General features: G+C 39.2%; 2 protein-coding genes and 1 long non-coding RNA gene across 9 annotated transcripts in view; 2 read left to right on the forward strand and 1 right to left on the reverse strand.

The window, feature by feature from the left end:
- Window positions 1-1,775: 1,775 nt before the first annotated feature.
- On the reverse strand, window positions 1,776-12,396 carry acbd5a (acyl-CoA binding domain containing 5a). Of its 2 annotated transcripts, none has more exons than XM_037079211.1 (13): window positions 12,261-12,396; window positions 9,625-9,753; window positions 8,430-8,550; window positions 7,682-7,754; window positions 6,606-6,723; window positions 5,955-6,188; window positions 5,597-5,779; window positions 5,195-5,289; window positions 4,880-5,105; window positions 4,566-4,768; window positions 3,823-3,882; window positions 3,607-3,716; window positions 1,776-3,150 (listed from the first exon to the last, which is right to left on the reverse strand). In XM_037079211.1, exons 2-13 carry the CDS (start codon window positions 9,719-9,721, stop codon window positions 3,138-3,140), a joined length of 1,533 nt encoding a protein of 510 aa, XP_036935106.1. In that variant the 5' UTR covers window positions 9,722-9,753; window positions 12,261-12,396; the 3' UTR covers window positions 1,776-3,137. The 2 variants fall into 2 exon arrangements, with proteins under 2 accessions (XP_036935106.1, XP_036935105.1); XM_037079210.1 differs by lacking the exon at window positions 12,261-12,396 and adding an exon at window positions 10,034-10,180.
- Window positions 3,619-4,985, forward strand: LOC119008656. The gene is made up of 3 exons (XR_005071476.1): window positions 3,619-3,736; window positions 4,293-4,342; window positions 4,852-4,985. It is a non-coding gene; the product is annotated as an uncharacterized LOC119008656 (long non-coding RNA).
- Window positions 12,380-12,709, forward strand: part of abi1a (abl-interactor 1a) — a 53,469-nt gene continuing 53,139 nt past the window's right edge. The window contains exon 1 of one of the 6 annotated variants that reach the window (XM_037079203.1): window positions 12,380-12,631. In XM_037079203.1, the coding sequence (XP_036935098.1) occupies window positions 12,515-12,631 (117 nt within the window). In that variant the 5' untranslated portion in view covers window positions 12,380-12,514. The remainder of the gene's footprint in view (window positions 12,632-12,709) is intronic. The other 5 variants (XM_037079204.1, XM_037079205.1, XM_037079206.1 and 2 more) reach the window with 5 other exon arrangements.

Raw genomic sequence — 12,709 nt, forward strand, 5'->3', positions numbered from 1 at the left:
TTTACCGAAACTACCGACTTGTTTTGAGAAAGTGACCAACGTTTAATTAACTGTTCGTTATTAATGTAATAAAGCCAGCAGAGATAAAACGGGCAAAATCACAATGGAGTTTGGTGCATCGAACAAAACATTAAATCCATCGCGGATTTAATTGGATGTAGTTAAAGGATTCTGTTCCAGCCGAATTTACCTCAACACTTAACAGTTAAATGAGAAGTCTTCAGCTTCCTGTTCAGAGTTATTTTAGAGACATTGGAGGTAAAAACAAATCTCACCAACAGGAGAAGGAGGCTGGCTCCCTTTTAACCTGCATATGTACAATCTGCTGGGCTTAGACAACTCCCTGATATATAAAGGAACAACACCTGGGCTTATTACCTGAGATCTGTAAATATAACTTATCTGTACACCTCACACACAGACATGAATACACCTGTACTGAGCAGGAAACTGTACACACAAAGCAGAATCATACAGAATCCTTTACTGACCATGTTCATGTCCTCAGAGAAGAGCCATTGGGAAAGAATGAAGATCAGTCAGCCTTTTATAGACATATCCAAGGTTTTGGAGGGAAATGCTCTGACTTCACGCGGGAAACCGCCCCTTTTGGCGCGCAAAACCTGCATTGGTCGAAAATCTGTGGGCGGGACTCATTTTGTGGTTTACCTGGAGAGTCAGCTGACTGTCCAATACTGTTTAGCTTAGTTGGTAGAGCAGGCATCAAGTGAACAAAACCTTTATCCTCCTCATGGGTTTGAAACCAGTTCAGGCTCCTTTAGTTTATCCTGTTTCCTGAAATCTCTCAATCAGTCTTGTCAAGAAGGGCTAAAATAAATGTTAATAGAACCAACACAGGAAAACAACTGTTAAAAGGATTCAAAAGTGTCACCTTTTTTTTTTTATTGATATTTAATTTCTCTGGTCTTTATTTGTTATTATTCCAATACTAACAGAATGTAATCAAGTTACATTACTTTAATATTGTAATCGGGTGACTTCAGGTAAAAAAGAACAACTCTTAAATTCAAATTTAAAAGTCATTAAATAGTCTTAAATTTGGCTTAATTGCCTATAATATTTGATCTTATTTCATTTGTCCCTTTTACAATGTCTTTGTCAAACTGAGTCTGTGACAATGAGTCAGATTTTTTATCTAAATCTTAAAAACTACCACTGGGCCTTGCATTGTCGTTTTAACTAATCAACATGCTTGTACTTGTTTGTTAATTGTTGATCAGGGGAGACTGAAATTTTGTTCACTAAGGAAACAGCGGAATACAAATTACACTTGTTCGAAACAAGTTGTATTTTGTGCTTTTGTCTGGTAGCTTATCAAATATCCCAACCATAAAACTTTAATGAAATATAAACCTAAAAATGTTTTATTATTGTGTGTGTTCAAAGATGAGTATGACATCTTATGTAATTATTTGCTTTGTTGCACAGAAATAGAAGAGGTTGTTGGTTGATACCAGCCAGCAGCCAGATAGCTAGCTAGTTTAGAAAAAAAGACTGGAAATAGTTTGTCCAGGTTTAACTTGTTTTCCTAAAAATCTCTACAAATATCAAAATATATAAATGATAGCTTTTTGTCTACTGTGTCTGTTTCCCAGTTGGAAGCTCTTTTGCATAGCTAAGTAGAACGTGTTACCAGATCTGGATGTTAGTGTGTTGTCAGTCAAATTTAATTTGGTCAAAAAAGTCTTGAAAATGTCCTCAAAGCATTAAATCAACGTGTCTGATGCCTGCAGCTCTTAAATAATCGTGACAAATGATTTATGAAAACTTTATTTTAGGCTTGGATTATCACATGCAAACACCACTCTATCCACAGGCAGAGAGGGTGAGAAAGCCTTAGTACAGTTCAGTAGAAAGTTAAACCTATTCATTTTTTTAATAAAACATAATGGCTCTGGAAATATTAGTGCTATCGCAGATGCAAACATTTGTAAATATGATACAGTTTTCTATATTAACAATAATAATTCATGGGAATGCAATTAAAATACTGCATTTTAATCTCAACTGTACAGCTATTGTATGCAATTTTGTATAGATCTCACTGCGTTGCACACAATTCAGGATTACTATCATTCACACAAAAATCTTTCCACAATATTCGTACAAACATTGTTACATCACACATTAAAATTATATGATATAGAAAAACGGGACCGCGTAAACAACACAGACAGTGACAGGAGTTATGCAACAGACAGCTGACCACCTCATGGCTCACTAGGTAGTATGATTAATGATTATTTGGTCCAGTACTGGAACAGTTATGCTACTACATGTGAATGTAAGAAATCATAATGCCACCTAGAGTATGAATGTACCTTGTGATGTTGAGGCACTTCTTCTATTTGAATAAACAACGAAGACTCGGACGTAAAGCACTGAAATTGATATGCTGTAGGACACGTGACGGGAAACCTCGCCTAACCTATACACAACATTGAGCGGTCACCTTAAACATAAGTCTCACTTAACGCAGCTGAAAGCTGGCCTGCGATGCCTTCACTGTAACCGTCGCTAAAAGCAATAAATATTAACTTATTCTCAGAATTTGAAAGAATCTCACACATGAATATACTTTACATTCAACCTCCTCTCTAAACTATTACAGTTATTACAACATTTTTATCATAGCAGCATTGCCTGGGCAACTAATGACAGTGAACTGTGAAATTAAAGCATTATGCTCAAAACAACAAAGTATAGGGCCCACTTTTTGTGCAACAAAGCCTTAGATATGGGAATAATTGAGAAGCTATTGTATTTGTTGTCGTAAAAAGACGCTGGCGACATCCCAACAGTTTCCCCCTCTCAACTGGACAGAGGATAAGATTCCGGTACAGTGGTATCAGCTTTAAAATGGTTGTATAATCACAGGCATATGCGAGCCCATACATTCATGTTTCTATTTGATTTCACATCCACAGTACAACATACTCGAGAGGTATTGCCCTCTCGCTCATCACTCTAGGTGCCTTCTTCATAGTGCAAAAGCAAATTACTGGGCTGTGGGTCGAAGCAGGGGGGGAGTTACAGCCATTAGCAACCCAAGCCAAAGATGTTAAGAGGGCTCTTCTTTATCGTCGAGGCCCGTGGCTGTTTGGGTGAGAGCAGGTTCAGTTGATTCGTCTGTAAAAGGAGGAGAACATATACTTAGGATGATATAGAACACCACAATCTGTGTGTTATAGGAGACCATTACTGCCACTTAATGAAAAACAAATTGAAAAAATTTAGCCTTGATAAAAAATTATTCTCACTGTATGTTTTTTTTCAAAAGTACGTGTCAAAATTATGAAAAAGAAGAAAGAGAAAAACTGAAATTATGAGATTTTATGAGATGATAAAAAGTCATATGACATATGAAGTCATACTTGAACTGGCACTAATGGCCAGCCAATGAAAAACTCCATCACTATCTGTGTTTGGAACAGGCAGATTTAAAAATGGAAGTGGCTGATGGCTAAAGTGGACTGGACAAACCAGAGGTTGCAATATGTATTATTAATTACTATTTCCAGAATAGCCTTAGAATTGAGCCTCAGAACACAACCCTGGTAGATATGTTGATATTTAAAACAATACCTTCTCCTCCTCTGCAGGTATAAGCGAATAAGCCACTGGACCACAAATGGCCATATCACAGCAAAGGCCAAACTGGTCGGAGAGATGTCGAAAGGCCACCAGGAGGGTTTCTAAGAAAGTGGAAAATTGAGTAAGTTCAAGAAGCATCATTTCAAATTAACCATCATAGTGGTCAAATATGTTCGAATGGTTTCAGTTCACACAACAGTTCTATACCTGACTCTTCTTATTCACTGGAGGCGGTGGATAAGTTGGAGACAGAGACATTGATCTTGCCTGCAGAGGGCGAGAAATCAAAAAAAAAAAAGACAAGTCCACAAAAGGACAGAGTAAACGCCGTGAACATAAAGCATTTCAGTCAAAAGCACAAAGTACAAACTCCTTATCTTCTGTCCTAAAAGCCTCGTCTGCACTCTGAAGTCACAGCCAGCAGCGTTCATTTTTACACAGTTACTGTCTAACCACTGTGTTAGTTACAGTCTGTGGATGGAATTCAAAAGTATAAAAATAAGCTGCTTCTATATTAAAGTTACAACGTCTAGCACAGTCTGATTAACACATGGTTAGATATAAAAATGTTGACTCACTATATTGGATGTAACCATGTTGCTTTGTAAATTATTACAACAAAGCAAACACTGATTCAAACACTAAAAATATCTTATCTCTATCTTCTTTCCATCCAGTTTCACTTGTTCCTCAAACAGAGAAAGTCGTCCAAAGTGATTCAAACCAGGTCATGATTTTCTGCTATTCTAACCTATCTTCTGAAGACTACAAACACCTACAGTATAATCTGAATTATTTGCTTTTGGTGTTTGCACTGGAACTCAACCAGCTGAATCTCTTGGTCCTCTCTCTTATGGTGACCTAAACTAAACTCTTATAGGACCGTTTTCCCTTTAATATTGCTCTTCTTTCTGAAATTAATGATGAATGAAGGAGCAGGTTGGTCTGACCTGGCTAGCAGTGAGAGCCTCTAAGGTGTGCAGCCTCTCCAGTACGCTCTGCATGTCCTCCTGCAGTCGGGCCAACGCGACGACAATCTGCTCATTCAGGCTCCCTCCGGGTGTCACCGCACCTCCCCAGTGGCCCCCGTCTCCATCACCACCACTGTGCATGGGCACAAGAGATCCAGGGCCAAGGCCTGGAGACCTCGAGCCTTAAAACACAGATTATTTATGATTGAAGCATGTTCACACAATACACACAGACGTCTCTAAATTCCTTGTTTGATTCCTGCAGTATAAAATCCCTGTTAGGATGACCTCACCTCTTCCTCTTCTGACCAAAGAGCTGTCCGGCGCACCTGCATTCAGCCTCCGTCTCTGTGTCATCCCTCCACCTTTCTCTCCATCTTCCCCTCCACACCTGATGACCTGCGGTGGGCCGTGAACTTCCTCCCGGAGCTCCTGCGTCACCTGTGACTCCTCTAGAGGAGGCAGGACGTGGTTCTCCTCTTCATCGAGGTCGTCTAAAGAGCGGTTGTGCTCTGAGCTCTGGAGAAGAAGCACATTACAGTGAATCAATAATGGAGGAAGTGCTACGGCGCCCGAGATTAAATAGAGCGTTTTAAACAATTTCTTGCCTCTTCCTGGCCGAACTGGTCCACAGAATCACAGTAGACTTCGCTGTCTGAGTCGCTGGCCAGGTGACCAGGGCCAGGGGCACCTACACCAGGAGCTGAGAACAGTACAAAGGAGACAAAAAGAAAAGAGAAAAGCTCAGACTGCAGTGACATAAAGGAAGGCAGCGTTCCCTTAATTTGGGACTTTAGAACTTTGTGTCCCGTTTCAACAGAGCCATTAAAACTCTTCCTGGAACAGCTGATGTGTAAAGTGTTAAATTTCAGCTGCAGCTGTGGGAATTAAGCTTAACAGATTATGTGGTCACATGGTGCACTGATAATTGGGCACAGGCAGTGGGTGAGCTGAACCATTTAGTAACATTTCAGACCCAATGTACCGTCAAGAGAGTCACTGTTCCTTACCTGTGTGGTGACCGTTGAGCAGAAGCTCACCCTCCTGGGAGTCCTCGCTGTTCAGAACGACCCTGGAATGATTCCCATTGGTCAGATGGATGCCCCCATTAGCCATTTTACCATTGGACACGGGTGCTTTGTGCCTCCTGGCTGAGCTCTTCTTCTTTGGCTGTGAAGCTGCTGATTTCTTGTCTGGAGTAAAATCACAACAAGTTAAGGTTGTTAGTATATCAGAATTAAGTATATTCCCAGCCTTGATAACCTAACAGTTAATGAAGGGTTTTCCAAACTTTCAAGCTTTTGTAAGAAACCCTTTAAATGCTTTTCCTAACAGGTCTTCTTCAAAAAAGAGAGAGAATTTCATTACCTTTTCTGACCTCCCTTGTCACTACTTCTTCTTCTTCTTCCTCCTCCTCATCTTCTTCTTCTTCTTCATCTTCCTCCTCCTCCTCCTCTGGTGTCTCTTCCTCTGACCTTTCCTTCACCTCCTTTGATTTGAGCCTGGCTGGACGAGTTTCCAGAGTGCCGTTCATTTCCATCGTTCTAATGATGCTCTTTGCGATGCCTTTTGACTGCATTGAATTCAACGCTGTGCCAAAGCCTGTGTGCAATGTAACAAAAAATAAAAACAACGCTTAATTGAAACAATTAGGTATATAGTAATCTCTTGACTTAATGATTACTTTAAAACAATGCATTTCAATAGTGTGAAAATGTCTAATTCTGATAGCAAAAGAAACCTTAAAGCGTTCTATGCCAGGTGTTCTGTACAACTTATTAAGCATACGTGACACTAAAAGCTACAACACCAAACTAATTCTAAACAATGCCACCAGAAACACATCTATACAGTCATATACTTGCCTTCCAGTTGTCTAGCAAACATTGTCAAACGGGCTGAGCATCAAATAAGAGGCAAATTATAAAAGGTTAGGCTCCACGTGCAGTTTACGATATCAACAACAAGCAAAGTTAAAAGGTGGAGGTGGAGGAGTTACACCTGCTGATAAAAACCCACCTGTGCTCAGGTCTGATATCTGTGAGATCTTTTTCTTCTCCTCTATCAGCTCGTAGAACGGGCCAAGGACACGTAAGAGCTCCTCCACCTCGTCAGTCATTGGCATCCCCTCCAGGATCTACGCATCAGATACAGCAACAAATGCACACTCAATGACAGCGATGTTTAGCTCCAAAAACAGTTAGACAAAGGTTCAGACTGAGAGTCTTTGTTTATAATATGGCTGTGCAGAATGACAATAACTCTCCTATGTATGTAGCTTTTATTTTAGTAATGCTCAGTATATATCTGAGCTATAAATCATCTGATATTGGGAAATTTATATCATCTTCTATTTATCTGTATCTGTATGAATTAGCTTTAACTATTTTATAAATTAAATTTGAATATTTTGTTGTTTTTGTAGAAAATGTGTACAATTCTTTTAAATTAAAGGAGAAAAATAATTAAATATGAGTACAAATCTAATTAGTTGAGAATATAACTCAAAATGTAATAATATAAAATGTCAATATGGAAAAGCCAATTTCTTAACTGTTCATTCAATACATTCACAGACAATGTACTATATTGTGATAAGTATCATTATCTGGATTCAGGTTGCAAATGTACATTAACCATCTCAAAAAATGTAATGGTTTTATGGTCTCACAGTGAAACATACTAACTAGTTATTACCAGTTAAAATGACCCTTAAAGGAAAGAAAACTAAAGGATTGTTTGGTCTGAACAACACTTTATTATCATTACCTAAAATATCATCTCCTGACTTACACGATACTCGATGTAAACTTGAAATATTCATCCTGTTAATTACAGTAATATCGCAGACTTCAATGAGGTAGATTATCAAATGTACATTGTATGATAAAAGTTAGTTTATGCCACCTTGAACCAATCTCATCTCAGCAACCCTAATCTGTATATGAAATGTCCTGTAACAGGATATTACATTTTGGTCATATTGCAGAGGGCTACCATATAATAAAACAATTACTGTGCAACATAATCATACAATATAATAATATTATCATTATCTACTGTCAAAGTAACTTTTGGAGAATGGAGAGACATACCAGCTTCATTTCATCAACATAGGCGGCCATTGCTTCTTCTTTTGGCATATCTCCAAGAGAATTCCATGCATCCCTGAAGAATTGAATCAAACATAATCTTGCATAATTATGATATCACTTTATCGTGACAAAAAAATCCAACTTGTTTACTGCAAAAAGTCGAAATCATTGAGATTCATTTCAAACACTTGTCCCTGTTTTTTTCTGTCAGTAAGAACAGTTTATGTGCGGTCAGCGTGTTCTTTGTTGACAGTGGGTCTAACGCTGACACTTAACTATTCATTTGTAACTAGAGCTATGACTAAACTACATGTGTTGCAACCCCCCCTGCTAATGTAAGGGGACCGTGGGGGAAACTGTCAAAGCTAGTGGGTAAGAGGTTACATTCCAAGTAGAGTCCAGAGATTAGTTTACACACCTTGAGACTAAACAGAGGGAGAAGAGGGAAGAGAATTTCTACTTGGAGGTTATCACTGTGAGATCCAAGTGGGCAAAAAGCAACATGTTGAGCAACACGCACCAGTCAAACAATGTTTCACTGGATGATCAAACATGAAATGTAATGAATGTTCTTGAAAACTGTGGAGTTTGTGCAACTCTCAAATATAAGAAACAAACAGAATAAACAGGGAAATTCAATTTCCAAACTTTTGTCCTAATAAACGACGAACCAATGTAGAAATCCTTGTCTGCATTCAAGACAAAATACAAATATATTAACGGAATGGAAATTTAGTTTTGTCATTACCATTTTGCTTTGCCAACTGCATCCCAGAAACCAGGTCGGGGTATATTGCACGCTCCCACAGTGGCTTGTTTATAGTAACTGTAGAACTTGAGCATCATGTCATTGGACGGCTGAAAGGGACCTGAGGGAAATAAAACAATGATTATGAAAGCTGAAAATGCGCAAAATGCTTCCTGGTGAATTCATTGTAAAGGTCCAGAAATGTCATTGTCAGTAGGTGGTAATTACCAAGCACCATGCTTGAAATTTCTCCAAAATTACCAGAATTATTGCCTAAATATTTAGTGAAAATTTCCCTGATATTAGTTAATATTATCATTCTGCACTTTTCCGATAAGAATTTAAGAAATAGCTGCTAATTTCTTTAATACATTTCCACGAAACTTCCAACTGGATTCTATCTAACTTTCCCTCAGCGGGCCACAAAACTAAACTTATTAACTGAGCTTAATTTCTTTCTAACTTTTGCAGGTCAGCAGTACTGAGGTACATTTTTTAACCACTTACATTCTCAGAAAGTCAGAAAGTAAAACTCTGGCGCTATTTCTCTGTCCCTCTCTATAAGTAATTTGATTCTTGTTAATGAAGTTGTATTTGCCAGAATATATCTATTTAAGATGGCTACCTATCAAATAGTGACATTTAGGAAAACTGCTCCAAAGCTGGACCGATCTGCTTAAATTACAGCAACTAGTAGTGCAAAGTATGAAAATTAAGCTTTGACAACTCACTTAATATAACTGTCTGATAAGAGGAAGTTAGACAGACACTAGCTGGAAGCTTTCTAGAATTGTATTAAACAATATATCATCTATCCATTAGCTGGCTTATTAGACAATAGGAGGCTGTTGGACAATGAGAGTAGTTTTAAACATACTACTCTGTAGTTACCACCTACTTAGCATGACAATCCTGAAACAGAAAAATGACGTGTTACCCACTTTTCTTATCATATCTGTGAATGCACATGAGACAACACAAACTTTCCTGAGTGACTCTTGTGATAATGCATTAAGACTGCTGGCAGGGAAACAAGGGTCTGTACACGGGCTAGTAAAGTGGGTTAAGCCTTTTAAATCGCGCAAGATCCAGCGCAGACCAAGCTGTTGCACTGCACCTGCCTTGACACCTGTCTGTTAAAGCCATTGCAGTGAACTGGTTAAACTGGCCTGAGTGCCAGTTGCAGACCACTCACCATCAGGGGGTAAACTCTTGATGACTTTGACGGCGGCATCAAACCTCAGCTGGATCAGACGGCTCTCATCCTCCACCTTCACTCTGTCCACCTCCATCGTGACACACGCCGAGGCAGTCAACACAAAACCTGCCGACAGTAAACACACCACTGCAATACGAGAAGCGCTGACAAAGACATGTTAAAATCTCATTTCTACGATAGCATTTAAGCTAGCTGCGACTAGCTAAACTTGTCAGATACTGTAGCTACAGTGTGTTATTACCACCAGTAGGAGGAGGCTGGTCGTTTGTGTATGTGGGACACATATTTAATATGCGACATACTGCTAACTACGTCGATATTTGTGCTAAATACAACCTAAACTTGCAAACTGTCGACGGAAAAGCCCCAAACCGGTGACACTTACCGTTAAAGTCAACGGCTTATCTGTTTGAGCGAGGGCGACCCGTCTTTAGCCCTCGACCAGACGCCATGAACGATATAAAGCCAGGCAGAAGTGCACACTGGGAGTTGTAGTTTTCTATCGGTTCTCAACACGTACTACAAGCGCCATAATCCTCCGCGCCTTAAGTGGAAATGTAGTTTCAGCGCCTGAAAGCGGCTTTTACAGAAAAACAAAATGTCTCCTGAATGTATCAGAAAAGTATTGACAGGTGAAACGTAAGAAATTTAATGTTATAGTATTTTAATGCCATCCCGCTTTCACGACGCGCATGTACTTATTTAGAGTTTAGTGTAAAACTACACATCCCATCATGCCCCAGCTGATCCATGGTTTTTTTTTTTGTCTTCAGTTGGAAGACTGATATGTACACGGGAAGGAGAAGCAAGAGCTCTCACTTTGTCTTTATATCTGAGTACGACAAGTCAAAAGCAGAAATCAGTCTGTTATTTTAATAGTCAATCAGCGAAATCGACAATTATTTTGATATTTTGTTGATTAATTTTGAAATACTTTTTCAAGAAACATGCCATCATGACCTAGATCCAGTTGTCAAATACAGGATTTGTTACTTTTTAGTTTTATATGGTAGTTAGCTTAATATATTTTGGGTTTTGAGTTACTGTCCTGAACACAATCAACATTTAAATACATCACCTTGGTTAATTAGGGCCCAAGCAGGTCTCGACCTGTGAGTACCCTATTGTTTTTCTCGTGATTATAATTATTTCCCCCCCGCAAATGATTACATTTTTCACTGCCTGAACATGCCTCAAAACTCACCAAACTTGAAATATAAGTCACAATTTTATAATCTATTGTTGTCCTGAATTTCCACCACTAGGCGGCGCTATAATCTAGGAAAGTGTGTTTTGGCTCATAACTCCCATATATTTTGCCACACATTCAAAAACCTTATATCCACCTGTTCACTGAGTTCTGATGAATCTTCTGGCCAAAATGTTGCAAACCTACTTTTTCGAACTCCTCCCAGGAAATTTCACCGATCCGCACGAAATTTTGTACACAGCATCTGTGGACCCTCTTGACAAAAAGTTTTTAAAATAATTTTAATATTCCAAATAATACTCAAGTTATTAAATAACAACTTCCTGCAGATTTTGTTCCAAACAGGAAGTGTAGGATATCTCCACATTGGTCTGGTCCACTGACATGAAACTCATGTAACTACTTCCCCATGAGCCCCTGAGGCTGTGTGCAAAAATTTGGCTGATGACCACAAGGTGGCGCTCTTTTAATTGAAGCATTTTATATCTCCACATTGTTTCATCGGATAAACACAAAACTTAGTACAATTATTGTCAGTGCTCTCCTGAGGAGAGCCGATGAAGGGTTTACTGATCAGCCACTAGGTGGCGCTCTGGTGCCAGTTTAATTTTATATTTAGCACTGTGCACTTATGGAAATGAAATTCATTGAGGTGCTATAGAATGGCACCTGTGACTCACACACCAAAAATGAACCGCAGGTGGCGCTATTTTCAATGCAAAAGCGCTTTTGGCCCATAACTCCCACATAACATGTTGCACATTGTTAAATCCTATATCTACGTGTTCCCTCAATTCAGCTGAATTGTGTGGTGTAGGCCACGCCAACTTTTGTGGTATCTTGCCATTTGAAAAATCACCACAAATGTAAAACTTACTTTTTCAAACTCCTCCTAGGCAATTTGACCAATTTGCACCAAACTTTGCAGGAAGCATCTCTGGACCCTCCTGACAAGAAGTTATTAAAAGAAATTTGATAGTCCATAAAATGCCTGAAATATAAAACAACGATTTCCAGCCCATTGTGGTGAAAACACACAGTCTTGCATATCTGGACCAAATACAATCACGTTTCCACAAAACTGTGGCTAATTGTGTGGTATGGCCCGATGAGGGTTTGTGCAAAATTCAGTGCAAATCAGCCAACAGATGGCGCTTTTATGGCTAAATGCTTGTTATGACTAATTTTCACAGTGTATGCTTTAATGCTTTGCTAACAGGGCCTTTACACGCATATTCTGATATTTGGTAAACACAATTAACTAACAACATTACTTTGGTAATGTAAGCTATATATTTTAAGTTATCTGTTTAGCATTCATAAGAAATCGGTTAGTCATATGTGTATGAGGAAAAAATACAGATGACATGTATTTTAATGGGAAAATGAAATTAAGTCTTACATTGAAGATTCTTTTAGGGATAGCCGGTTGCTAGCATGTCAAATACTGGTCGCTATTTTTTTTCCTCAGAGTGGCTCCTCCTCCCCGTCACAGACGATCTTCGGCCTGACGTTACGCCAGAGCGAGGGCAGGAATCCCACAATAGCATTCGGAGGATTTTTTTTTTTTTTTTTTTTTCGAGGCAGCGCTGAGCTGGTGGCTGTTTCAATCAAAGGGAAGGCAGAGGGAAGGGAGGCTCTGCGGAGAGATGTAAGATGGCAGAGCTACAAATGTTGTTAGAGGAAGAGATTCCGGCCGGCAAAAGAGCGCTTGAGGAGAGTTACCAAAACCTGACGAGAGTAGCGGACTACTGCGAGAGCAACTATGTCCAGGTGAGAGAGTTTTAACCGCCGCGCTACGTTCAGGCTCCCCTTTTGTCGCGGGATTGAATGGTTGTTGGGACAGGAAAT

Source organism: Acanthopagrus latus, chromosome 19 (genome assembly GCF_904848185.1).
Source record: "Acanthopagrus latus isolate v.2019 chromosome 19, fAcaLat1.1, whole genome shotgun sequence".
NCBI classification, from domain to species: domain Eukaryota; kingdom Metazoa; phylum Chordata; class Actinopteri; order Spariformes; family Sparidae; genus Acanthopagrus; species Acanthopagrus latus.

Bases quoted from the DNA above. Each gene is read 5' to 3' on its own strand.
- acbd5a (XM_037079211.1), bottom strand. From the start codon at position 9,721: ATGGAGGTGGACAGAGTGAAGGTGGAGGATGAGAGCCGTCTGATCCAG. The intron at 8,551-9,624 runs GTGAGTGGTCTG...TATTTCCCTCAG, and splicing joins CAAGAGTTTACCCCCTGATG to GTCCCTTTCAGCCGTCCAAT. The intron at 7,755-8,429 runs GTAATGACAAAA...TCAATTCTTCAG, and splicing joins GCAGTTGGCAAAGCAAAATG to GGATGCATGGAATTCTCTTG.